A 25,846-nucleotide genomic window follows, 5' to 3' on the forward strand; every position below is an offset into this window, starting at 1 on the left:
CAGAAAGACAAACCAAAACAATTGCCCAGGAAAAAGGGTAAGCTGCTAACTCCAATTGGAATTACTTAGGCCCCCAAACAGCATTTTGATTTTCCCCAAAAGAAGGCTCTCATTGGGTATTTTACATGTTTTAAAAGAAGCAACTATCTATTTGCTTTTAAAATATTGTACTCACCTTGAACGGTCAGGAAAGTTGATGAAGATACTTCTCCCACACTGTTCTCAGCCCTGCAGATGTATTCTCCACTGTCACTGCTGCCAACCTGGGTGAAGACCAGTGTAGCAACGTTGTTCTTAAAATGCATTTTGCAGGTGGCAGTGGGCCTCAGCTTTGTATCCCCTTTATACCAGGAGACCCCAATTTCAGGCGTTCCGGCCAGCTGGCATTGTAAAGAGGCAGAATCACCAACTGTCACCTTCACCGGATCCAACTGCTTGACAAAATATGGTGGTTCTGCAGCAAAAGAGATAAGCAGCCATGAAGGACAGGTCAGGACCACGGCCTGGGTGCGAGGCTATGGATGTGCAATCACAACAAACCTAGTATCAGGATCTGGGCAGAGCAGGAGTCCTTGCCGGAAGCGTTTTCAATGTAGCAGTTGTACTGTCCTGCATCCTCCACAATGCTGCTCAGAATTTCTAGGATCGCTGACTTTTCGGTTGTGGTGATGTTACAGCGTTGGGAGGGAGTGACATTGATACCATTTTTCTTCCATGTAACAGAGATGGGAGGAGTTCCAGAGAAGGTCCCTTCTAGGATCAGGGGCTTGCCTTTCTCTATGCTGTAATCATTGAGTCTCTTCACAAATATGGCTGGGGCTGGTGTGAAGAGATTGATAAAGCAAAATCAAATACACACACACACACACACACACACACACACACAGGCACAGCACACCTGACTGCTACGTGCAATTTAATTGTGTAAACAGAACGGCAAACAAACCTTTTACGAAGAGATGTGTCGTACAGGAAGCCCTGCCAGCCTCGTTACTAACTATACAAGTGTATTCTCCACTTTGGGACGTGTCCACATCAAACAACTCCAGTTCAGCCACTGAGTCCTGCAGAGACACATTGCACCTGGCCCCGGGCACAAGCTCACTGCTACCTCTGAACCAGCTGACACTGAAAGGAGGTGTTCCTTTTACAATGCTTGTAAATGTGACATTACTTCCGGTTAAGACATCCATGGGGTCAGGTTTCTGAACAAAAGATGGTGGTTCTAAATAAAAAAAAAAGCACAAATTGGGAAAATGTGAATGTTTGTGAACTTGGACGGCTCAGTCCTTAGTGCACTGTGGTCGCATATGACTGTGATTTGAACTGACCTCTCACAGTCAGGGGGGCACTACACTCATCAGAGCCGGCCACATTGGTAGCTATACAGGTGTAGTCGCCAGCGTCTGATTCTTCCAGCATGTTCACAGTGAGGGCGCAGGTGTTGTCTGTTAGTGTGGTCTGGTATTTCCGGCCACTGCTGATCTCATTCCCATCATGGAACCACAGGACAGAGATTGGGGGTGACCCATAGACTTTGCACTCCATCACAATGGAGGAACCGGACAGACCATTCGTCTCTTTGAGTTTTCTTGTGAACGAAGGAGGGATAATCCGATCTGAATATGAGAAAAGCAAACCAAGCAAGGAGCGTCCGTTATAAAATGGCACAAAGAGATAATTGTCCTTTTGATGGGTTAGCACTAGATCTGTCTGGCTCTTTTGAAAGATTCTCTAAGTGTTGCCCATGGGGTGACACAATGTCAAGCCTGGAGGATAAGTATGGGCAAGTTGACTTCCTAGAGGTTCTTCCCAAAGAAAGCGGTATAACTCTGAGTATGGTTTTCTGCTACTTTGTATGCATCTGCTGCCTCTGACCCTGCTGCATCCAAGGATGTAAGACTCACATTATTACACTGTAAGGAAGGAGCTTCTCTCCTGCTTAGGACAACTGGGGTCCCCACTGTCACAAAGACGAATGAGCAGGCCAACCAACCTGAAACTTGAATTGAGACTTTGCAGCTGTCTTTGCCCACAGGATTTTGCACTTCAAAACTGTACACCCCACTGTCACCAGGTGCCACGTTGATGATTTTAAGGCCCGACACTTTGTTGAAGAAGCTTATTTTGTACTTGCTGTCGCTCGTGAGCTCCTTTCCATCCTTAAACCACTTGGTGCTGAGTTCAGGGGTTCCAGACACCGTACACTCCAAGGTACAGGTGTCCCCTGCAGTGACCTTAATAGATTCTGGCTTTTCCACAATTGCTGCAGGCTCTGAAATAGATGGAAATCACAGCATAATTTAAAGTAAAGTAGAAGGAAAAAAGAGCTGCAGGAAACACCGACCTGCGTGCGTGCCCTGTATTCACGAGGACATCCTATGTACTAACCGAGAACAGATAGCGTGGCATGGCACTCCTGCATCCCCGCATCGTTTTTGATCTGGCAGGTGTATTTCCCAGCATTGGCTGGTTCTGCTCTTGAGAACTGTAGGGTTGCAGTGTTTTCTGAGTAAGAAATCCATATGTTGTCACTTTCTCTAACAATTTCCCCTTTATCTTTGAACCACGCCACTGAAATTGGCTCGGCGCCTTCAATTGTTGTCTGCAGCTGGACTTCTTTACCAATGATGGTAGAAATGTCACTGAGCTTCTTCACAAACCGTGGTGGTGCTGAGGAGAGCAAGCGGGAAGACAGGGCTTCAACATGTATGGGACTGATAGTATTTCCCTCACGTCAGTCACCAATGCGAGAAACCACCCCCCATGATAACATTTCATGATAGCATTTCATCTTATAAATAAGAAGCGATGGGACTGAGAAACCTTACAAAAGTATTTCTCAACCTTCTGAATGCTCCGTCCCTTTAACACAGTTCCTCCTCTTGTGGTGACTCATCAACCATAAAGTTATTTTTGTTGCTACCTCATAAGTGTAATTTTTCTACTGTTATGAATCAGAATATAAATATTTGTGTTTTCTGATGGTCTTAGGAGACCCCTGTGAAAAGGTCCTTTGACTCCCCACCTCAAAAGGGGTTGAGACCCACAGTTTGAGAACCACTGCCTTAGAGTCTGTATCAAAAAGAAGCTGAATAGTATCTTATCCAGACTCCTAACGTCCAAGGAAGACCAATCACTAAGTTGGGGGGATATTTGGCATGAGTTAGAAAATGGAAGTGAACAGAACATGGGACCCAAGGTGGGGTACAACATTAAAATTAGAAGGAGAACGGTGAGCAGAAGAGAATGGAACGACTCCTACCTTTCAGAGTGACAGAACCAACGCAAGTGTCACTGCCCACGTCGTTTGTGGCTTTGCAGTGGTATTCCCCGATGTCAGCTGTGTCTACGTTCAGGATGTGGATGCTTGTGAGCAAGTTCTCAGACATAATCTTGTACTTCTTCCCACTCCGGAGTTCTCGCTTGTCTTTGTGCCAAGAAACTTGAAAGGGAGGCGTTCCCTGAAGCTCACACTCAAGGTGAACATCAGCTCCTTTAAGTGTCTCAACAGGAAAAGGCTTTTTGCGGAACACGGGTGGTTCTAGAATTGAAGCGGGAGAGAAAGGTCCATTAGGATGGACTTCGTATTTAGACAAGGGTAGGAATTCGCTTTCTACCTCATTGGAGAAAGGGAGAAAACATCGCTCCCATTTTTTAAAACTGGATCCTTGAACAATTTTAACACACTGTGGGAGAGGAGCTGAGGAGCAGGGTGGAGGTGGAGCAAAGCCTGACCTTTAACCTTCAGGGAGGTGCTGCTGCTGGCACTTCCTGCCGCATTGCGGGCCTCGCAGGTGTAGTCCCCGCTGTCTTCCACACCGAGACTGTACATCTCCAGCACTGCCACCGAGTCCTCGAACGACATTCGGAACTTGCTGCTTTCTTGAATTTCAACCTCATCCTTGTACCACAGCACCTTGATCTCTGGAGAACCGCCTATTTTGCATTCGTATCGTGTATGCTCCTCCTGCTTGAGGATCCGTGACGGGTCTAGTTTCTTAATGAACCTGGGCGGTTCTGGGGAACCAAGGGGAAAAGCACAAGGCGAGGGGCAGAAAAGACAGGTGTATTACAAGATGAGGAGAAAAAAGAAATCGCTTTCAGAGTGGACTTCATCCACGGGAGACAACTTCATTTGGTGCAGTTGAGTGATAGCTAAGTAGAAAATTCCCTAAATAACTTTATGTTTTGTGGACGCCCATAACCTAACTGTGGCTAGAGGAAAGAAGGAGAAGGCCCTGCTCCCTATTTCACAACCCACTTCCCAGAAACAGAATCATTCTTCTACAGCTGAGCTCACAGACAACATCACAGAAGCCCTCTGAGGTTTACAGGATGGAGAGACTGTGATCACCCTGTGTGTGGCCAATCCGAAGTTATGGCTTCAAAGATATTCATTATGTACTGCACACAGCCAGAGCAAAAGGGACCATATACCGTAATATTTTAAAGTACAGTAATCTCTCTACGCCTTCAGTAGATATCATTTCAACTTCCATCACTTCCTTTTGACGTGAGTAAGAACTAGGTTTTCTTCACTGACTAAACTTTCAGGCTCAGGAGGCAAAATGGTTAGTTGTCTCATGGGACAAAGGGTCTTGAACACCATTCTAATTTCAAGGTATTTATCAACTACTACTTCAAGAAGTTTAAGAATACTAAAACCGATTAGACAGCAGTCGATGGAGGTAAACCTCTAATTTTTGATAAACATTTGTGAGACACGCCATAGTTCTTGCATAACATTGGGTGTTGCGGTATTTCCATCCTAGGAGGCAGGCACATATGGCGGTATCCTAGCAATCTGGAGCCCTGCTTGGTTTACACTACATTTCTACCACTTCTCCAACAATCTGCTTTGCAACCTGAGACTCTGCCTACGTCAAACCGCAGGCTCACCCCTCCCCAAATAAACCCATGGTTACTTTGCTCTATGGCTCCCTATCAACTCTTAATAAACCTCCATTTTGTGGCCAAACGCACCATAATACATGTCCTGGAGCTAGAGGCAGTGGGTCTGTTCAGCCTATATGGATTTTGGGTGCACATGCACTAGGACAAACTGTGTCTTCAAAATGAACTTTTAGGGGAAATCCCTATTTATCATCTTATGCTTATGCATGATTGTACACGTATATGACTCTAATTAGATGCATCTTGGGAAAGGACATGCACAGTGAATTAGGGCTTACACAACCTATGACTATGAATCACAACAAAAGTATCCATACCCAGACCTAGCAACCAGCTCTTCTTCTTCCTGGACCCAAAGGTGGGAGCCCTAGGCAGTGACCAGGGGGCTCCTGGTTAAATCCCACCCACTGCCTGCTGTTATCTTGCAGAGTAACAAGCATGTACTTTCATATGACCTTAGAACAAAACTCCATACTTCTTCAGTCCTCTGAACAAGATGCTAAGAATGTGGAAAACCCTGGTCCAGATGGCAAGCCCGGGTAACACCTAGTCCCCTGACTTCTGCTATTAATTACGCATAGCTGGTGGAAGAGAAGAAGTTCACCGCATAGTTGACCTGATTCTTCTGGAAGGACTAGATAGTTTGGGGTGGTGCTATGTTTAGAGGGTAATGAATTCATTAATTTACTAAGCACTACTGAAAATAGGTCATTTGAAGTAATTAATTTTTTTTTATCCTGTGATAACTTTTTCAAACTGGATTTTTCTTGTAATTCTAGGGGGTTTTTTTTGTTGTTGTTCATTTTCTCCTTAATCTCTATTTGCAAAACTTGAAAATACATTTTTCCAGTTAATATTTTTCTGCTTTTCTATTTTAAGAACAGATTCAAGGTATTTTCCCTTTTAGAAGATCTCGGATTCATGTGTGGCCCCTCTGTCTCTCCCTCCCTCTGTTTCTCCTTTCTTCCCATCTCTTTCTGTCTTACGGTATTAGGGATCCAATGTAGCATGACCTTGCACATACTAGGCAAGCACCATGCCATCGAGCTGCCCCTCTAGCCTCATTGGATCATTTCTAATTTCTAGACTTTGGTCCTATATACAGTCTTCAGGCATATCACCCACCTACATTGTAAGACACTGAACATACCCAAGAGATGTTGGCACTTCGCTCTAAGGAGTACCTTGTACACCCAGCTGAGCAGAACAAGAGTCCTTTCCAGCAACGTTGCTTGCGTAGCAGGTGTACTGCCCAGCATCACCTTTGGCTACTTTGAGCACAGTCAGAGTGGCCGTGTTTTCAACCAGAGTCATCTTGTAGTTGCCTCCAGGGCGAATCTCACGGTTGTCTTTGGCCCAGGTGATTTTGATTGGTGCTGTTCCAGTGACGTGACATTTAAAAGAGGCACTTTCACCAAGAGCAAGGTCTACCGACACTGGCTTTAGATCGAAGAAAGGAGGTACTTCGTGTTCTGCAAAGAGTGAAGAGCAACATGGTGATGTCAGTTTCCATGCTCCAAGATTAGGGAGAGAAACTGAACGGCACCAGTCCTTTGGTGGCCCAAGGAAGTGAAGCTGTGTTGCAATGAAGAGGTCAGAGTTACTGAACTCACCTGAGAGAATGAGCTTGGCACTGGATGAAGCAGTCCCAAGAGGATTAGAAGCCGAACAATTATACTGACCAACATGACTCTGGTCAGTCTGCAAAATCTGAAGAGTGGCGACATGATGCACAAAAGACATCTGCAAATTAGAATCGTCTTTTAAAAGCACGCCGTCCTTGTACCAAGACACCTGAAGAGGTTCCGAGCCGTTGATTCGGCATTCAAAAGCAACTGGGAAGCCAAGAGTCTCATGAACGTCTTTCAGTTTTCTTGCAAAGGAAGGTGGAAGTTTGCGCTCTGGAAAGAAGTTAGAGACAATCCTTATTTGTAAGAGAGAAAACACCTACAGCACATTTCTATCCATGAGAAGTTCTTATTAAAGTGAACGCGTCAACACATAGCAAGACTTGTCAAGCAACGCCATCATCACCTTTGATAACCAGCACAGCAGAAGAAGCAACTGCTCCCACACTGTTTTCTGCCTTGCATGTGTACTCTCCCACGTCACTATGGTCCACTTTGTTGATGACCAATGAGGCAAGATTGTTTTTGAATTGCATCTTATAGGCAGGAGCCGATCGTAGCTTTGTATGTTCTTTATACCAAGAAATTCTGATTTCAGGGGTTCCATCCACTTTACACTGTAAGGTTGTGGGCTCTCCAATAGCTGCTTCCACGTGTTCCAGGGGTTCAATAAAGTAAGGAGGTTCTAAGATACAAAGGTTGGCAATCGATCAGTGAACAACAACTACAAGAACATTTCACAGGAAGAGACAACAGTAGGAGGAGCTAACTGTCAACACACCTAAGACAGACACAAGAGCTTCACAGATATCTTGTCCAGCTTCGTTTTCTATCAGGCAAGCATACTGTGCATAGTCTTCTATTGTGCTTTCAAGAATTTCCAGGATGCTAGATTTTTCCGTTGTGGTAATGCCGCAGTTAGGAGACTGCAACAGAGGATATTCATTCTTCATCCAGCTCACGGAGATGGGAGGTGTGCCAGTGTAAGTAGCCTCCAGAACGATGGGGCTGCCTGTCTCGACACTGGTATCAGTCAATCTTTTCACAAAAGTGGCTGGTTCTACAAGGAGAAAATATGAGGGTAAAGTTGTACCTTCAAATGATGCATCTGAAGGATTTTAAAAAGAAATGGGCACTGGATAAAAGAGCGAACCTTTCACAAAGAGATGCATGGTACAGGAAGCGCTGCCAGCATCGTTGGTCACGAGGCAAGAATAATCTCCACTCTGCACTGGCTCCACCTCAAGCAGCTCCAGCTCAGTGACAAAGTCTTCCAAAGAAATGGTGCATGCCTCCCCTGACACCAGCTCCCTGCTGCCCTTAAACCACTTGACCTTGAAGGGAGGGGTGCCTCTGATGACACTGGTAAATGTCAGGCTCATTCCAGGCAAAACTTCCACAGAATCAGGAGTTTGTTCAAAAGACGGTGGTTCTGAACAGCCCAGATGGAAGGGAGATGAAGAGGAAAAGAGGTGTTTGTTACTCAAAGGAAACTAAGACGGGAGAATGAACACAAAGGCTGGACAGTGTGGAGAGAAGCAGCAGGGTGTCCTTGGACACTGACCTTGGACGGTCAGGATTGCAGAGCTCTCGTCCTGGCCAGCTTCATTGGCAGCCACACACGTATATGTGCCGGTGTTGGAGGGCTCCAGTGAGTTCAGACTCAGAGTGCAGACGTTATCCGAAAAGCCGGGCTGACACTTGGGACTACGAACGACCTCACTTCCGTCCAGAAACCAGCCGACTGAAATGGGGGCCGAGCCTGACACTCGGCACTCCAGAACAACAGAGGCCCCAAGGGTGGCGTTCGTGTCCTTCAGCTTCCGGATGAAGGAAGGCGGGACGATGCGATCTAGAGGAGAATGGTTTCCACTTAGGGAGCTTTCTTTCACTCCCACCCCTGCCGGAGATGCTGTCTCCAGCCAGGCCTCACGGTACTCACCCGAGACATGGACAGACACAGTGCAGCTGCTCTTGCCGACGCTGTTCTTCACTTCGCAGCTGTACAAACCCTTGTCGTTCATTTCTGCAGAGGGGATCTTAAGGGAAGCCAGGTTTCTGACGAATGTAATGTGATGTCTGCTGCCTGCAGCTAGTTCTCTGCCATCTTTGAACCACTTGGCAGAAAGTTCTGGAGTCCCAGCTACTACACACTCCAATGTGAAGGGATTTCCAGTGGTGACGGTCATGGGTTCTGGTTTCTCTACGATCCTGGCTGGTTCTAGAGGAGGAAGAAGTATATTGCATTGAGAACCGATTCACCTTATTGTCAGTAGCTAGTTGGGTAAGAGCCATGTCTTCAGGAAATGATGATAGGTCAACTAACTTCCCTCTGTTCCCCGAGGTCTACTTTGCCACTAACCTAGTACAGTCAGGACCGCCGAGCACTCTCTCATTCCGGCATCATTTCTGATTTGGCACACGTATTTTCCAGAGTGGGATGCTTCTGGACTTGCCAGTTGGAGAGTTGCAATGTTATCAGTGAAGGAGATGCTAATGTTTTCACTCTCTCGGATGACTTCACCTTTATCTTTCAGCCAGACAACAGAAATCGGCTGGAATCCTTCTACCACGGCTTGTAATTCCACAGGCTCCCCAATGAGGGTGGATGTGTCGCTGAGCTTCTTCACAAACCGCGGTGGTTCTGATGAAGGAAATGCATGGTCAGATGGAAAGCACGGCTCACAGCCATGTTAGCTATCAGTCGGGCGGGAGCAGGTCAAGGAAGAAGCACACTGTTGGGCGCGTGTGTGAACGTATACAAACCTTTGAATTTGACAGCGCAGACACAGGTGTCGCTTCCCACCTCATTCGTGGCTTTGCAGTGATAGTCCCCTATGTCAGGGGCTTCCAGATTAAAGATGTGGAGACTCGTGTCAAAATTTTTGGAGGTGATCTTAAATTTCTTGCTGCTTCGAACTTGCTTTCGATCTTTGACCCACACCACTTCAAAGGGGGGCGTTCCAGAAATTTCACATTGGAGGATCACGTCAGAACCTTTCAGGGCTCCGACCGGAGCAGGCTTCTGGGTAAACACCGGAGGTGCTACCAGGAGAAAAGAGGATGAGCAATGAGAGCAGCTGCTTACCCAAGAGGACACATGGCGTTAGCATCTACCTACCAAGTTTCTAGAGTCTAGAGATGTTCGCTACGAATAGAAGAGCATTGAGAGTGACTGGTGTGAGTAATGCCAACACACATGGACACAGGACAATTCACAAACTTCTCAGAGTGGTAAGCTTCTCAACTTTGGACCTTAGCGATTGGAGATAAGTCCGTAACACAAAGCTGGACAGGTACTGGCTACACTAATTCCCGGGGAATGCTGGGCTTTATTTAACCACCAGAAGTCCTCAAGCTCGGGTCCAGCCGGAGTTCACTTCTGGATATCTGAACAGCCTGAGACCTTGAGACCACTAGGAAGGCACTGAAGAGAACGAAGGGAACCGAAGAGGGGTCTAACCTTTGACTTTCAGGGCTGTGCTGCAGCTGGCGTCACCAACGCCGTTGTGAGCCTCGCAGATGTAGTCGCCGCTGTCCTCAGCACTGGCTTCGTTGATGGTAAGCAGGGCCACGGAATTAACGAAGGACATGTTGTATTTCCAGCTTTCGTGAAGTTCACTGTCATTCCGGAACCACACAACTTTGATTTCTGGGGAACCACTTATCTTACACTCCAGTTGGATGGATTCTCCCTGCTTTGCAACTTTTGAAGCATCTAATTTCTTAACAAACTTGGGAGGTTCTATGAAACCAAAGGAAACAGTCAGCAATGGATAATCATGTGTTAAAAGAGTTTATCCTTATAGTTGAGAATCCTCAAAGATCACATGTTAACAGGCTTATTATTAAGAATGAATTTTCTAATGATTTCATGGTAAAATAAGCTATCTTCCTTCCTATTAGGTGATTTAAAATATTTATCAGAGAATTTGGCTGACATAGTGTGGTCTGTATAGACAAGATAAAGCATAGTAGCTAATATAATTGCATATTTATTTGATCAAAATTGTGTAATGATAAACCAGATGTTATATAACAAGAAATGATGAAAGGGAGAGTGAATAGTTGAAACTATATTCAACAAAGTTCAAAGAAAGAGTACTTCTTAAGAAACAATTTAAAGAGAAGGCAAAACTTTGGTTACTACTCCTCCAAAACATAGGCATAAATTCAAATATGATCGTTAGTTTAACTCAAACATTTAAAGACTCAATAAGACAGCAGAAAATAGTGTCTCACACCTGTAATCTTATCTCCCAGGGGGCTGAGACAGGAGGATTTCTGAGTTCCAGGCCAGCACAGACTATAAAGTAAGTCAAAAATGAGAAAACAAACCAGGCAAAACTCAATATCTTTCTCATTTGGCGTGACTGAGGGATATAACCCAGGGCTTCACATGGGCAAGGGAAGTGCTCTAACACTGAGCTACAGCACCGGCCTGCAAAAAGATTTTCAGACACACAGAGGACAACACAAGCATATTCCAGAACAAATCTTGGCAAATACTATGCAGCGATACCTTTCACACTGAGCTGAGCAGAGCACATGTCTTTGCCAACGTCATTGGTCGCTTGACAAGTGTATTGACCCGAGTCGCCTTTGCCCACTTTGAGAATCCTCAAATGGGGAGTGTTGCCCACACATGTGATAGTATAGTTTCCTCCAGGTCGGATTTCCTTGTTATCTTTTGACCATGTGATGCGCATTGGTTGAGCACCAGTAACATGACACTCAAAATCTGCACTTTCTCCAGCAATGACATCTATTGATACCGGCTTGATATCAAAGAAGGGGGATTTCTTAGGTTCTGGAAGATGAGAAGAAAAGGCATTTTATATATATATATATATATATATATATATATATATATATGTTTAATATATATATAATATATATAAAATCTCCCCTTTTGGCTGTCAGTTATTTTTGTCTTTACAATTAAATAAGAAACCAGAGTTTATTAAGAGAGAGATTGGCATGGGAACAAACCTCTTGCTGTCAATCTAGCAGTAGATGATGCTGTACCAAGCGGATTGGAGGCTGAGCAAGAATATTGGCCAGAGTGACTCAAGTCAGTTTGTGAAATTTTTAATGTTGCCACATTATCCACGAATGACATCTGTAGATTTTCATCGTCTCTTAAGAGTACCCCATCTCTATACCAGCACACTTGGATGGGTGCAGAGCCGTTCAGTCGACAAGTGAGTGTAACTGGTAACCCAACTGTTTGCTCAATGTCCTTTAATTGCCTTGCGAAGGAAGGTGGGAGTTGGCGCTCTGTAGGAAGACAAGTTATGCTTGAGGCATTAGTGGATAAAATGAGAAAAGTCCCATAAAGATAAAGAAGATAATGAGGAAAGAGGAAATGTCTTAACGTCTAAAAGGAAAGCATCACCTTGGATTCTGAAGACAGTCTTAGAGGCGGCCGTCCCTATGCTGTTCTCCGCTATGCATGAGTACTCTCCACTGTCGTTGATGCTCACTTTATTAAAGACAAGTGTGGCCACATTGTTTGTAAAGTAGGTCCTGTATTCTGGAGTTGACCTTAACTTGGTGTCCCCTTTGAACCAAGACACTGTAATTTCTGGTGTCCCCGCTACTTGGCATTGTAAGGACACTGAGTCTCCAACTGACGCCTCCAGAGGTTCTAATTCCGTGACAAAATAAGGCGGTTCTAAAGGAGAAAAGCTCACAATCAGCGAACGGAGCTACCGGAGAGCAAAGGACCCACCATGCCTATCTGATAAATCCAAAATCCTTAAGAGAGTAAGATAACACACCTAAGGTAGATACCAGCGCTTCGCAAGCATCCCTTCCTGCCTCGTTTTCAATCTCACAGGAGTAGTGCCCTGCGTCTCCCTTTGTGCTGCTCAGAATTTCCAGGATGCAGGTTTTCTCTGTGGTGACAATGCTGCATCTTTCAGACGGAGTTATGCTGACACCATCTTTTTTCCAGGTGACAGAAATTGGGAGTGTTCCAGTGTAGGTGCCCTCCAGAATGACAGACTTCCCAGGTTCTACAGAGTGATCACTTAGTTTCTTCACAAACGTGGCTGGCTCTGGTAAGTGACAAAGCATTGCAGTTAGACACATCGCAAAGCTACCAAAATGCCAGCAATCAAAAGAAGGAGAGAGTGTGTGTGTGTTTGGCAAACCTTTCACAAAGAGACACGTAGTGCAGGATGTCTGGCCAGCATTGTTAGAAACCACACAGGTGTATTCCCCACTCTGAGATATGTCAATATTAAATAATTCCAATTCTGCCACGGTGTCTTCAAAATAGATGTTGCACCTGTCTCCTTTCACTAGTTCTCTGGCACCCCTAAACCAGCCGACCTTGAACGGAGGGGTTCCTCGGATAACGCTCGTGAAGGTTACGTTTTTGCCTGGAAGGACTTCCAGTGGTTCCGGCTCTTTCACAAAAGACGGTGGCTCTACACGGATATAGAAGACAATGGAAGGATCCAGTCAGCTCTGGACTTACTTTCAATTTTGAATAAAAAAATAAGAGTGCTTATGATGTGTGTCAATCCGGACATGTGTCCAGAGAGGAATGTTTAGAACACGCCATGCGAACTTGACTGTGTGGCACTAACCTTGTACAGTCAGCACCGCGCGGCATTCATCAGACCCAGCCACGTTAGCAGCCACACACGTGTAACTGCCCACATCCGAGGAGTCCAGAGAATTCAACTGCAGTGTGCAGACATTATCTGAAAATGTGGGTTGGTACTTTGCTCCACTGACAATCTTAGTTTTCTCGTGAAACCAGGCAATGGAGATAGGGGACGAGCCAGCTACTTTACATTCTAAGATGCAAGAAGTGCCCAGGACCCCGCCAGTATCCTTCAGTCTTCGTGTGAAAGAGGGAGGAACCATTCGGTCTGCGTGAAGAAAGGCAAAGGACTTGGGGTGACTTGAAAGAACAGAAGAGACAGGGAAGAAGGAAAGTTCGTAAAAGGAATTCGCATACGCAAGCTGGTGAAAATGCCAGAACTAACCTGATACATCGACCACGGCGGTGCAACTGCTTTTCCCAACGTTGTTCTGAACCTGGAATGTGTAGGTGCCTGCGTCTTCCTTTTCAACTGAGAGAATTTTTAAGGACGAGATTTTGTTGTAGAAGCTAAATTTGTGTTTTTGGCTGCTGGTCAAGAGCTTCCCATCCTTGTACCACTCAACAGAGAGTTCAGGTGTGCCAGCCACCTTACACTCCAGGGTGCACGTTTCTCCCACAGTCACCGTCATGGATCCTGCCTTCTCTACAATGACTGCAGGCTCTGAAATAAAACATGAGATGCATCTTTGAAAATCTGGAACCTGTCCTTATCTCCTCTATGAATTGAACCATTTTTCTCACTGATGGTTACATTTTTCTCTCTCGGCTCTAAAATGTGATTCTGTGATTCTATGCATTCATAAAATTATTTGCATTAATTGAAAACATGTCTGGGTATTAATCAGCTCCAAAACAATCCAGGCAATTTATATTAGACAACCTATTTTTTTTAAAGTACAAATAATATTTGTTCTGTAAGTGTGTATGTGTGTTTGGTGGGGCTATATGCCATGGAATGCATATGGAGGTCAGAGACCCATGTCAGTCCCAGGGATTGAACTCAGGTCCTCAGGCATGGCTGCAGGTACCTTTACCCACTGAGCCATCTCACTGGGCTCCAGATAATGTGTTTTGATTTACACTTGATGCTCTTTAGAGCAGCAGGTCCCTGTTAAATGAGTTACTTGGTGTTTTTTCTTTTTGTTAACATGCTAGAGGAGATATTTTGAAAGTTCTCTTCACTTTCATTCTTATCACTGGATTGAAATTTAATATGCTCAGTGATGAAAGTGCAAATCTTTCCTTCAAACACTGATCTTTGGAGTTTTTGTCAGCTTAACCACTGCTATTCTGAAAACAAAATTTCCTTGTAACAGTAGAGAGGCCCCAAGGGGATTCATGTTGACATAAAATACAGTCAGAATATTTGCTATCCATGAAGAAAAGCAGTGCATATAAGTAAAACAGCTAGCTAATTTTTGTTAGAATCACAGGAATCAGAAAAGAGCACTTAAGATCAATTGTGTCTTTTTCCTAAGCCTTCCAAACAGCAAGGCTCAGTATGGTTCTGGAAGAAATTCAGAACAAAGAGAACGCATGGAAATCATTCCAGTGGTTGCCCCCAAGTTCTGTTGTACCTAAGACGGTCAAGGTGGCCATGTTCTCCCTCACTCCACCATCGTTCTTGACTTGGCAGATGTATTTCCCAGCATTGGCTGGCTCAGCTTTAGCAAACTGCAGAGTTGCAACATTGTCCATGAATGAAATTCTAATGTTCTCACTCTCTCTGATCACTTCTTCTTTCTCTTTAAGCCACTGGACAGAAATAGGCTGGGCGCCTTCTATGGTTGCTTGCAGCTCGGCAGGTTGGCCAGCCACCACTGTGAGGCTGCTCAGCTTGGAAATGAATTTTGGTGGTTCTGAACAGGAAAAGATGAATGGAGATTGCTCAAAAAGCTTTCCAGGTAATGGGAGAGAGAACACACTGAGCACTTGGCACATGCCTGATATTTCTGCCATGCAGAGAAGCTATGCTCACCTTTTAATTTTATGGCACACACACAGGTGTCACTGCCCACTTCATTCTGGGCTTTGCAGTGGTACTCGCCGATGTCTGAAGATTCCACATTGAGGATGTGAATGCTTGCGTGGAAATTCTTAGATGCAATCTTGTACTTCTTGCTGCTTCGGAGTTGGCGCTTGTCTTTGTACCACACCACCTCAAATGGTGGTGTTCCTGAAAGCTCACATTCAATGCTAACTTCAGTGTTCTTAAGGGTTTCTACTACAGGAGGAAAGCTGCTAAAGACAGGTGGTTCTGTAAAAAACAAGAATCGCTCATGAGTTGGGCTAGTTGATATCCTCCGATAGAAAATGGTTTTCTGCTTGCTTTTCAATGGGATGCATGGTTTAAGATAGTATCATGTGTAGGTAGCACTATTACTTATTAGCTAGATAGATGGAGAGCCAAGATGTATTCTAGAGGTCCCAGTTGAGTTCAATGTGTTGATTTATCTTGCTCTACAAAGATTGATGCTGAATTTATAAATGAGCAAATTTATCAATAAATAGAAATTCTATGATGTATGGAATTTTGCCTTTAGAAATTAAAAAAAAAGAGTGTCATTTATGCTTTACAACAGAGATACCCAGAAGTCACAAAAACAGCTGTGATCTGAGCCTTCCATTTCAGGAAATGGTTACTCTAACAATTATCTTACATGACAAACTTGATCTTTATGGCAAAGCATGCTGGGAAATGGCTGTGGAAAATACTGGCACTATTTGCAGCACAGTAAAGTTGTTTTTTGAAAAAGGAGCTGATTTGTGAGAAAGAGGAAACATATTATTGCCATTTTAAAGATGTAATAATAAAACCTGTATTGTTTATATTGTTACTTCATTATGATACAGGCTATACTGGGGATGCTGATATAGTTGCAATGTGATTGAAATCAAAAGATTAATTTAAAAATTTTCCTTTTTATTTTTATAGGTATGTTTTGGTGGTCAGAATTATAGTATTGAAATTACAGGAAAAATATCTCAGAATGACCACCTGAATGTAGACAAAGCTTCACAAGAAGTAACATTCAATCAGTGACATGATTGTATCTTAGGAAAATACCCCTGGGCTTGAGATAGAAACTAAGAGAACAGTGAAGAATAAGAAACTGTGATACCCAGGGGAGAAGAGGGTGACGCGTTTTCATTAATGAGGAACAGAAGGAGGTTTCTACCTTTTACTATAACCTTGGTACTGCAGCTGGTGCTGCCAGCGGGATTCTGAGCCTCACAGATAAAATCTCCACTGTCCTCTGTCCCGAGGCTGTTCATCTGTATGACCGCCACTGAGTCGATGAAAGTCATCTGGTACTTATCGCTGGCTGTGAGCTCATGTTCATTTCTGTACCACACGACCTGTATTTCTGGAGACCCAGTGATCTTGCATTCCAGGCGTGTGGAGTCACCTGCTTTTACTATTTTGGTTGCTTCTAATTTCTTTACAAACTTCGGTGGTTCTAAAGAGTCAGGAGAAAGGAGATTATGAAAGAGGAGAAAGGAATCACAAAAGCCCATTAGGTAATAGGTAGGAATGGGAGAAACATGACCAAGGTCTGGGGAATATACCCTCCTACTGTGTTAGCAAGCTGCTTTGTAACAGAGTTCAGGAACAACAGAGGCATGAGGCAGACAGAAACGTAAGACAATCAAACTTGCACACCTGTCACAAGCAACATCGTAGTGCAAGAGTCACTACCAACGTCATTGGTAACTTGGCAAGTATATTGTCCAGTCTTGGAAGCATCCACTGAGTAGAGATTTAAGAAGCTGGTTGACCCTTCCAAGCCAATGAAACATTTAGGTCCTGAGGCAAGTTCCACATCATCCTTAAGCCACTTAATTTTGAACGGTGGCGTTCCCTTCAGCACAGCCTTAAATTCCACTGTCGAATCAGGTATAGCTTGCTGTCGCTCAGGCTTCACTAGGAAGCTTGGTGGTTCTACAGATTTTAAGAGAGTCGTATTTAGTCATGGCCCTTGTAGCCCAATGATTTTTTTATGAGTATCTAAGAAAACAACTCATGAAAAGAGGTAATGATTAAATATTTCTTGAATTCAATGAACGTGAATTGAAAGAAACAGCATTACTAAGATTTTTTTTTAACCTCTGAGGATACAAGGTTAAGAGTGGTATGTTCTAGAAGTACCAGCAAAGAGCAGAAGAGGACGAGCAGTCCTCACCTTTCACGGTTAAGATGCCGCTGCAGGCGTCATCTCCTGCTACATTGGACACCTTGCAGGTGTAATTTGCGGTGTCTTCTAATTCCAGATTGCTAACTTCCAGCGACACGGTGTTTTCGTGACATACGAGTCTGTATTTTGCACTTGTAGATATTTCTTTTCCATCTTTAAACCACTGAGCACTAATAGGAAGAGATCCAGAAACCTTGCACTCCATGTGAATAGAAGAACCCAGAACTTTGTCCATTTTGGTCAACTTTTTGGTGAACGATGGGGGAATATCTTGGTCTATCCAAGGCAAACGGCAAAAACACACCCATTAGTATGTTGCTATTTGTCTACCAGGTATCTGCTCTAATGAAGGGCAGCTGGCAGGGCAGAGGTACACACCTAGCACTCTCAGGTAGGCGTCACAGCTACTGCTTCCAAAGTCGTTTTCCACCTTGAACGTGTACTGTCCACTGTCCTGTTTCATTACAGACTGAATCCTGAAACTGGCCACATTGTTTTCAAAACTCATTGAAAAGTATCTACTGGGTACAATTTGTTTCCCATCTTTAAGCCATTTGACTTTAAGTTCGGGTGTCCCAGCTACCACACACTCCAAGGTGACCGGGTCTTTCTCGGTAACATCAACTGACTTAGCTTTCTCTATGATTTGAGCGGGTTCTGCGGTAAGAATAAAAGTGTGCATAAGTTAGGTCAGTAATTCCGTTAGAACCCAAATGTGCCTATAAAGCCATCTCTGTAGACCACTATTGAAAGAGAATAATTCACCGACCTTGTACTAGGAGGAAGGCATAGCACCTCTCAACTCCTGACTCATTCTTGGCCTGACACGTGTACCGCCCACTGTGTCCGTTATCTACACTCCGGACTTGCAGTGTGGCTATGTTGTCCACAAATGAAATATGCACATTGTCATTTTCCTCAAGAATCTGGTCATCCTTTAGCCAAGTTATAGAAATGGGGGGTGAGCCTGCCACGGTACTCTGAAAGGTGGCGGAACTCTTCAAGACAGTGGTGACATTCTCTATCTTCTTGATGAACGATGGTGGTTCTGTGATAAGATAAGACAGTGGTTCAAGAAGAGGTGCCTTTGACCTCCTACTCATTACCTACAACCAAAGAGGCCTCAGTGTTGGTCCTAGCACACGACTGACCTTTCAAGGCAACTCGAGCACTACACGAGCAGCTGCCTCCCTCGTTGGCTATGATACACTGATATTCCCCAACGTCTGAAGGGTCACACTTGGTTATATGCAGATAAAACACAGACATTTTCTCAGACATGGTGTATTTTTTGCCACTTCTGATTTCCTTGTTATTCTTCAGCCAGGTGACTTCCAATGGCGTTGTCCCCATGACTTCGCACTCCAGCTCCACATCACTGTCCTTTACCACCTCCACAGGCTCCAGCTCCCTGATAAAGGTGGGAGGCTCTACAGAGTCAAAAGGAAGACAGAGAGCGGCTTAGCTCAAGAGAAGCCCTGGGGCCAGCAGACAGCCCCGCTGAAACACAAAGCAGAGGCCCTCACGAACCTTTCACTTTCAGCTCGATGCTGCAGCTCGCGGTGCCTGCGTCATTTCGCGCTTCACAGACGTAAGTCCCACTGTTTTCTACCCTGGCATTAGAAATCTGGAAAGTGGCTAAACCATCCACAAAAGAAATGCCGTACTTCCTAAGATCTGTTATTTCATTCCCATCCAGATACCAAGAAACTCTGATTTCAGGAGTGCCTGTTACTTGGCATTCAAATGTTGTTGACTGTCCATTCCTCAGCACTAGCACTGGACTGGGCTTCTTAATAAATTGAGGAGGTTCTAGAGATGAGAAAAGAAAGAGAGTGACATGCTGAATGTTTTTTTTAAAAAATGAAGTTCAATGACCAAAACCGTTTTCTTAACGACCTTTCCCTTCCCAAAGACAAGCGAGGCAAGCAAGAAAAAGAGGCAATATAGAGAGCAGACCTTTCACAAAGAGGGTGGCTTTACTGCTGGCGGTGCCGACGTCATTGCTTAGCTGGCAAATGTAGGTCCCAGAGTCAGCAGCCTTGGCAGAAAAGAGCTCTAGAATGGTGGAGGTGTCATCCTTCCAAAGCGAGCGAGCGGCCCCGGGGTGCAGCTCCTTGTTATCTTTAAACCACTTTATTGTCATGGGCGCAGTGCCCCCCACAAGAGCTTTCAACTGAACCCTGGTGCTGGGATTCACATCCTGTGACTGTGGCTTTTCCACGAAGTAAGGGGGTTCTGGGATGGAAGAACAGGAAGCAGAAGAGAGAGAGAGAGACGGGGTTTATTTTAGAACTCAGAAAAGAAGAGGAGACGTAAGAAGTCCAAGGCAGTACAGTTGGGGGAGGTAGAGATAAAAATTGCCAACCTTTGACGGTCAGGTGGCCACTGCACTGGCTGTGGCCCGCCTTGTTGGTGGCGGAACAGGCGTATGTACCACTGTCTGTGCCTTCCAGCTGACTTATCTCCAAGAAGGCAGTGTTATCATGGAAAGAGAATTTGTACTTGTCACTAGCTGATATTTCCTGGTCATCTTTGAACCACTGGATGCTTATGGGATGTGATCCAGCCACTATACATTCTAAGTCAATAAAAGATCCTTTAATGCTGTCCATTTTCCTCAGTTTCTTGGTGAATGAAGGAGGTATAATAAGATCTAGCCAACAGAAAAGCAAGAAAAATTTAGGTTAATCTAGCTATTTGTTCTCTCTCTCCCTCCCTCCCCTCTGACCATGGAGTGCTAAGGCATGAACCCAGTACCTTGCGCACACATGAACTACACCCATAGCCCTCTATTTTTCTCTTTAAATCGTACAAGAGGAAGGGCCCCTGAAACGCTCAACTCCTCCCTATAGAAATCAATACCAACCTAAGACATTAATGCTAGCCTTGCAGCTGCTTCTCCCAACATCATTTTGGACCTCAAAAGTATATTCTCCACTATCTTTCTTCTCTGTGGAAATAATCTTCAGTATTGAGACTGTGTCAGTGACACTGATTTTGTATTTTGGACCCAGAGTAAGTTCTTGACCATCTTTAAACCATTTGGCTGTAATCTCCTTAGTCCCTGAAAATTTAACTTGCAAAGTGGCTGGGTCTCCTTGAGTGACATCTATGGATACAGCCTCCTCTGTTATTGTTGCAGGTTCTGCAGAAAACAAAGGACAGATGTGGGCTGTGAAGTGCCCTGCTGAGAGGCCTTTAATCTGCATTTTTTTTTCCCCTCTAACCTAAGGCAGTTTTCTGAACCGACCTTTGACTGAGAGCAATGCAGAACACCTTTGTATGCCTGCATCGTTTTTGGCTTGACAGACATATTTCCCATCATGCTTGACCTCAATACCACTCAGGTAGAGACTAGCCACGTTGTTCTCAAAAGTCATCCTTATGTTGTCGTCCTCAGTGATCTCATCATTGTCTTTTAACCAAGTCACTGTGATTGGCAAGGAGCCTTTCAGCGTGGCCTGGAAGGCGGCTGTGCCTCCACGGAGGGAGCTGGTGGTCTCGATCTTCTTAGTGAAGGATGGGGGTTCTATCAGAAGAAGGAGTTCTCAATCAGTACCTGCTCTACAGCAAAGCTGCAGCTACACACTTAAGACTGGTCTGTGGAGAAGAGCCCGTCCGTCAGCTAAGCCCACACTGACCTCTTAATGTCACCCTCGCACTGCAGGTGCTGCTGCCCACCTCGTTGGTCACCCGGCACTGGTATTCACCCGCATCTGCAGCTACAAACTTGAGAATCTGCAGACTAACCAGCTGATCCTGAATGAAGGTTTTGTATTTCCTACCACTGCGCAGGGTCGTGTTGTCTTTGAACCAAGTAATCTCAAAGGGAGGGGTGCCTGCCACCTCGGCCAGCAACATGACATCGTACTCCTTCAGTACTTCAATGGGCTTAAACTCCTTGGTAAAGTAGGGTGACTCTACAGTAGAAGAGAATGGCTTGCGTTAATGGGCGGGGATCTGTGCTACGGGCCAAAAGCTTGGTCACGTGGAGATACAGCGAGAACAAACCTTTGACTATCACAATGCTAGTGCAGTGGTCGCTACCAGCTTCATTTTGAGCTTCACACATGTATTCACCACTGTCTTCAATGGCCACATCTGTAAGCTTTAAAACGGCTGTGGACTCCACAAAAGACATTTTGTGTTTGCTGCTCTCTCTCAGTTCTCTGTCATTCGCAAACCATGTTATTTTAATTGGCGGGGTGCCCGTGACTTTACAGGCCAGCTGAGTGGCATCTCCCTTCTTTAACAGTTGGGACAGCTCTAACTTTTCAATGAACGTAGCAGGCTCTGTGGAAGGGAGGGAGTTATTAAGAAACAGCAGAAAGAATAAAAGAACGTATGTAAAAAGGGTCACACAAAGGTGTCAAGAGAAGACTGCAAACCTTTCACAAACAAGTTTGCACTGCACTCCACACTTCCGGCCACGTTGCTGACTTTGCACGTGTATGTGCCTGAATCCGAGGTTTTTACCGCATAGAGTTCCAGGGAACTCTCTAAAGCGTCTTTGGTAATGTAGCAGCTTCCACCAGAAACCAGCTCTTTGTCACCCTTAAACCATCTGATGGTGAGAGGAGTGGATCCTTGGAAAGTGCTCTTCAGGCAGACTGCCGAGCCGGGCAGGACATCCCTGGACCCTGGCTTAATGACAAAGCTGGGTGGTTCTGAAGAAGAGGCAGAAGATAGAAGTCGAAGGAGTTACAAGTCTGGACCCAAGGGAAGTAGACTTGATTTGAATATTGGGAAAGTAGACAACAAAGCTCCTAGCCAACCTTGCACAATCAGGGCTCCGCTGCTGTCTTTGCTCCCCACGGAATTTGTGGCCCGACAGGTGAAATTCCCTGCATCGTTCATGTCTACCCTGCTGATCTCCAAAGAGGCCGTGCCTTCCACAAATGCCATCTGGTATCTGTCAGAAGCCGTGATTTCCTTGCCATCCTTAAACCAGGACACCCGCATGGGGAGGGAACCAGCGATTTTGCAGTCTAACCTGCAGGTACCGCTCACAACACTGTCCAGGTTGCGTAAGGGTTTGGTGAAAAATGGAGCAATGTCCCGATCTGTTTGTGGCGGAAGAGAGAAAATAAGATCAACATGGCCAACTGCTCAGTGGTTTATCTTTGGGTGCTTTTGTTGCGCTTTTAGAGAGAGATGGAGTTTTCTAAAAATACTAACCTAACACAGTAAACGTGGTCTCGCAGGAACTGCTGCCCACTTCATTGGAAATCTCAAATGTGTACTGGCCACTGTCATGCAGTTCAGCCGAATAAAACTTCAGCTGGGCAATGTTGTTTTTAAAACTGATTCGGTACTTTTTACTAGCAACCAGGGGCCTCCCGTCTTTGTACCACTTGGGCTTGAGCTCTGGGGTGCCTGAGACTGTGTACTCCAGGGTGGCTGGGTCTCCTGCAGTCACTTGGATCAGTTCTGCTCGCTCAATGATTTTGGCAGGTTCTATAAAGGTATTAGAGAGTTAGGACTCCTTGGCATGAATCAAGGCTTCAATTTTAGGTGAGAAAGCCAATTAAAAGTTAAAATGTTCCTACACAGACCTTTAACTATTAGTTCCCCGACAGATGTCTGGCTCCCGGCTTCATTCTCAGCCAGGCATGTATATTTGCCACCAAAACTAATCTGCACATCAGGGATGGTCAACACCGCAACTCCATTGGAAAAGCTCATTTTAATTTTTCCGTCTTCTTTGATGACTTCTTGGCCTTTCATCCACATGACAGAGATGGGTTCTGACCCTCTCACAGCAGCTTGTAAGGTCACAGTCTGTCCTGCCAGAGCTGTGAGATCATCTACTTTCTTGACAAAGGTTGGTGGTTCTAGTTGAGGAAGAGCATACACATGTGTCAGTTCCCACACACTCTCAACCCCCATCTCTACCGCAGGGTTCAATTTGGGCTATATGTTTCCCATCTCACAGCATTTGTTTATTAGAAAGAAGAGAGAAACTATAGGAAGAATTAACAATTCCATTCAAGAGAGGCACAGACTATAAATCTTTATCAGCAAATAAAATGACTGTTTATGTAATTTTCTTTTGTTATCAGATAAGAAATATTTCTATTCATATCAAGACAAAGACTGAGTGAAAACTCCCGGCCCTAAGTTCAAATTAAGACACAACACATCTTAAAGGTTAGAAGAAGAGAACGAATTAACTTTCTTTCTGTGGATTAAGAAAGCTATTTGGACAATTTATTAGAAAAATACCCCCCCCCACACACACATACACACACACTAACCTTTTAATAAGTGTGTTGCGACACAGCCACACTTTCCAACTTCATTAGCGACTACGCATTCGTAATCGCCAACGTCCGCACTATTGAAAGACGCGATTTCCAGAAACACAAAAGACTTCTGAGCAAACACCCTGTACTTTTTACTACTTCGAATTTGCTTCTTATCTTTAAACCAGCTAATTTCAAAGGGTCCCGTGCCTGCAACTTCACACTGAAGCAGCGCGTTGGCCCCTCGCACTATGTCTGCGGGCTCAAGAGTTTTGATGAAAGAAGGCGGCTCTACAATAAAGGCACGAAAGCACAGGGTAAGTTGTGAGGCACCAGCAAACCAAAGGAAAAGTTGCTCAACAAAACGAGGAGGAGCCTAGCTCAGGAAACAGACCTTTGATAACGACTTCAGCACTACAGCTGTCACTGCCCACGTCATTCGTGGCTTCACAGGAGTAGGTCCCACTGTCATCAACCTTGACATCAGTGATGTCGAGGATCGCCTCAGAATTGACAAAAGAGATGCGGACCGTGTTGCTTTCACTAAGTTCTTTGTTATTTTTAAACCAAGTGACCTGGATCACAGGTGAGCCTTTCAGCTTGCAGTGGAGGCGTGCTGATTCACCCGGGAGCATTAGGTAAGAGGGGTCCACCTTCTTCACAAAGGACGGTGGTTCTGCATGACGTGTAGTTAAAAAAAAAAAAAAGAAAAAAAGGAAACAAGATGGAGACGATGACCGAAGCATACACACCACAAAAGAAAAAGCAGACACACGTGACAAAAGACAGAGCATACAGAAACAAATCCTCACAAGACTTCTGCACAAGCCGTGATGCATTGAGCCCTTTCCTTCAATTGGAACCACTTCCCATCTCTTGGTAAAAAGAAAAAAGACACAAGCAAGCAGACTATATCCATATGAAGAGTGACTTTCTGAACGAAGACATCGATAATAGACATGCTAATGTGGATGGGGGTAGGGTATCCCACCAGGCCTCAACCTATACAAAGAACTATGGCAACCAAGAAACGCTGAGGGCAGGAGGAAGAGTCTTCCTCAGGGAAGAGCACATCACCTGGTTATCCAATATCAAATGATTTTAGTACTAAAAACATATGTACAAGTAGCATTATACAGACAGAGCAGGTTGTAATTATGTATTTAGGCATATATGTGTGAGAGACAACAATTAATGAAAAAAATGGTCGTGAATTTGAAAGAAAACAAGGAAGGGAATATGGGAGGGTTTGGAGAGAGGAAAGGAGATGGAGAAATGAAGTAATTATTATAACTTCACAAAATGAATATTTAAAAAGAAGATGGTTAAGAGTTGCCTACACATGAATTCTTAGAAGAAATTATAAGCAAGATTTGTTAATTGCCTTTTTAAAAGAGCCAAAGTAAGTAAATAAAGAAGATTAAACAAAAATAATAAACCAAACTAAAAAAGCCAGCAGGATAATGTCGGGACTTCCCCAGACCCAGAGGTTTGCCTTAGGAATTAAACAAGTAACAAAGGGTGTGAAAGGTACAGCTAACAGTCTTTCTCCTAAGGCTTCCTTGCAGACAAGGAGGTGGCAGATGGCTGCCCGGCACTCTTACCTCTGACCGTGACTGTGGCAGATGAGGAGCTGCTCCCAGCCTCGTTGGAAGCTGTACACATGTAGGTTCCAGAATCTTTGAGTTTGGCCAGGGGGATCTCAAGCGATGCTATTTTATCTTCAAAATAGATCTTGTAATCTTTGCCAGCAGGCAGTTTTTGACCATCTTTGCTCCACGTGACTGTGACTTTCCTGTCTTCATCGACTTGGCACTCCAGGTGGATCTTCTTATTGATGGCCGACTGCACAGCCTCTAACTCTTTAATGAAGTGGGGTTTGTCGATGATGGTCAGCTCTGCTTGGCAGATATCGGCTCCAAATTTGTTGGAAGCCTTACAAGAGTAAACCCCCCTGTCCTGAATGGTAAGATTGGAGAGCTCTAAACTGTGTTTGTTATCTGCCTCTGCAATCCTGCAGTTAGGTGACGGTGACAGGGCACTGCCATCTTTCTGCCAGATGGTCTCGATCACAGGGGTCCCTGACACTGTGCAGAGGAACTTGGCTGCCTTACCCACGAAAGTGGTAAGGGACTTGGGTCTGGAGAGAAAGCTTGGTGGAAACGCCTCTGCAAAAGAAAGGTTTTCGTGTTACATGTGGTCTCCACCGAAGTTCCGCTGCAATTACATAGTCTA

At 44.7% G+C, this 25,846-nt stretch overlaps 1 protein-coding gene and 1 long non-coding RNA gene across 2 annotated transcripts in view; one reads left to right on the top strand and one right to left on the bottom strand.

Moving 5' to 3' along the window:
• The window catches only part of Ttn (titin), a 272,282-nt gene that overhangs the window by 177,101 nt on the left and 69,335 nt on the right, over positions 1 to 25,846 (bottom strand). Inside the window, 47 exon segments of the mRNA XM_059260758.1 lie at positions 176 to 454; positions 541 to 819; positions 947 to 1,225; positions 1,332 to 1,619; positions 1,997 to 2,275; positions 2,392 to 2,673; positions 3,266 to 3,544; positions 3,739 to 4,020; positions 6,102 to 6,389; positions 6,531 to 6,818; positions 6,952 to 7,230; positions 7,327 to 7,605; positions 7,699 to 7,977; positions 8,110 to 8,397; positions 8,488 to 8,766; positions 8,908 to 9,189; positions 9,312 to 9,590; positions 10,009 to 10,290; positions 11,068 to 11,355; positions 11,538 to 11,825; positions 11,944 to 12,222; positions 12,329 to 12,607; positions 12,704 to 12,982; positions 13,145 to 13,432; positions 13,550 to 13,828; positions 14,745 to 15,026; positions 15,146 to 15,424; positions 16,347 to 16,628; positions 16,868 to 17,110; positions 17,352 to 17,639; positions 17,742 to 18,020; positions 18,133 to 18,411; positions 18,515 to 18,793; positions 18,894 to 19,175; positions 19,323 to 19,601; positions 19,732 to 20,019; positions 20,233 to 20,511; positions 20,617 to 20,895; positions 21,008 to 21,286; positions 21,378 to 21,659; positions 21,755 to 22,033; positions 22,142 to 22,429; positions 22,545 to 22,823; positions 22,922 to 23,200; positions 23,624 to 23,902; positions 24,006 to 24,287; positions 25,216 to 25,779. Of these exon segments, the coding sequence (XP_059116741.1) occupies positions 176 to 454; positions 541 to 819; positions 947 to 1,225; positions 1,332 to 1,619; positions 1,997 to 2,275; positions 2,392 to 2,673; positions 3,266 to 3,544; positions 3,739 to 4,020; positions 6,102 to 6,389; positions 6,531 to 6,818; positions 6,952 to 7,230; positions 7,327 to 7,605; positions 7,699 to 7,977; positions 8,110 to 8,397; positions 8,488 to 8,766; positions 8,908 to 9,189; positions 9,312 to 9,590; positions 10,009 to 10,290; positions 11,068 to 11,355; positions 11,538 to 11,825; positions 11,944 to 12,222; positions 12,329 to 12,607; positions 12,704 to 12,982; positions 13,145 to 13,432; positions 13,550 to 13,828; positions 14,745 to 15,026; positions 15,146 to 15,424; positions 16,347 to 16,628; positions 16,868 to 17,110; positions 17,352 to 17,639; positions 17,742 to 18,020; positions 18,133 to 18,411; positions 18,515 to 18,793; positions 18,894 to 19,175; positions 19,323 to 19,601; positions 19,732 to 20,019; positions 20,233 to 20,511; positions 20,617 to 20,895; positions 21,008 to 21,286; positions 21,378 to 21,659; positions 21,755 to 22,033; positions 22,142 to 22,429; positions 22,545 to 22,823; positions 22,922 to 23,200; positions 23,624 to 23,902; positions 24,006 to 24,287; positions 25,216 to 25,779 (13,479 nt within the window).
• LOC131909274 (uncharacterized) lies at positions 12,243 to 22,669 on the top strand. The gene is made up of 3 exons (XR_009378815.1): positions 12,243 to 12,610; positions 18,687 to 18,954; positions 20,509 to 22,669. It is a non-coding gene; the product is annotated as an uncharacterized LOC131909274 (long non-coding RNA).

This window comes from Peromyscus eremicus, chromosome 4 (genome assembly GCF_949786415.1).
Source record: "Peromyscus eremicus chromosome 4, PerEre_H2_v1, whole genome shotgun sequence".
NCBI classification, from domain to species: Eukaryota; Metazoa; Chordata; class Mammalia; order Rodentia; family Cricetidae; genus Peromyscus; species Peromyscus eremicus.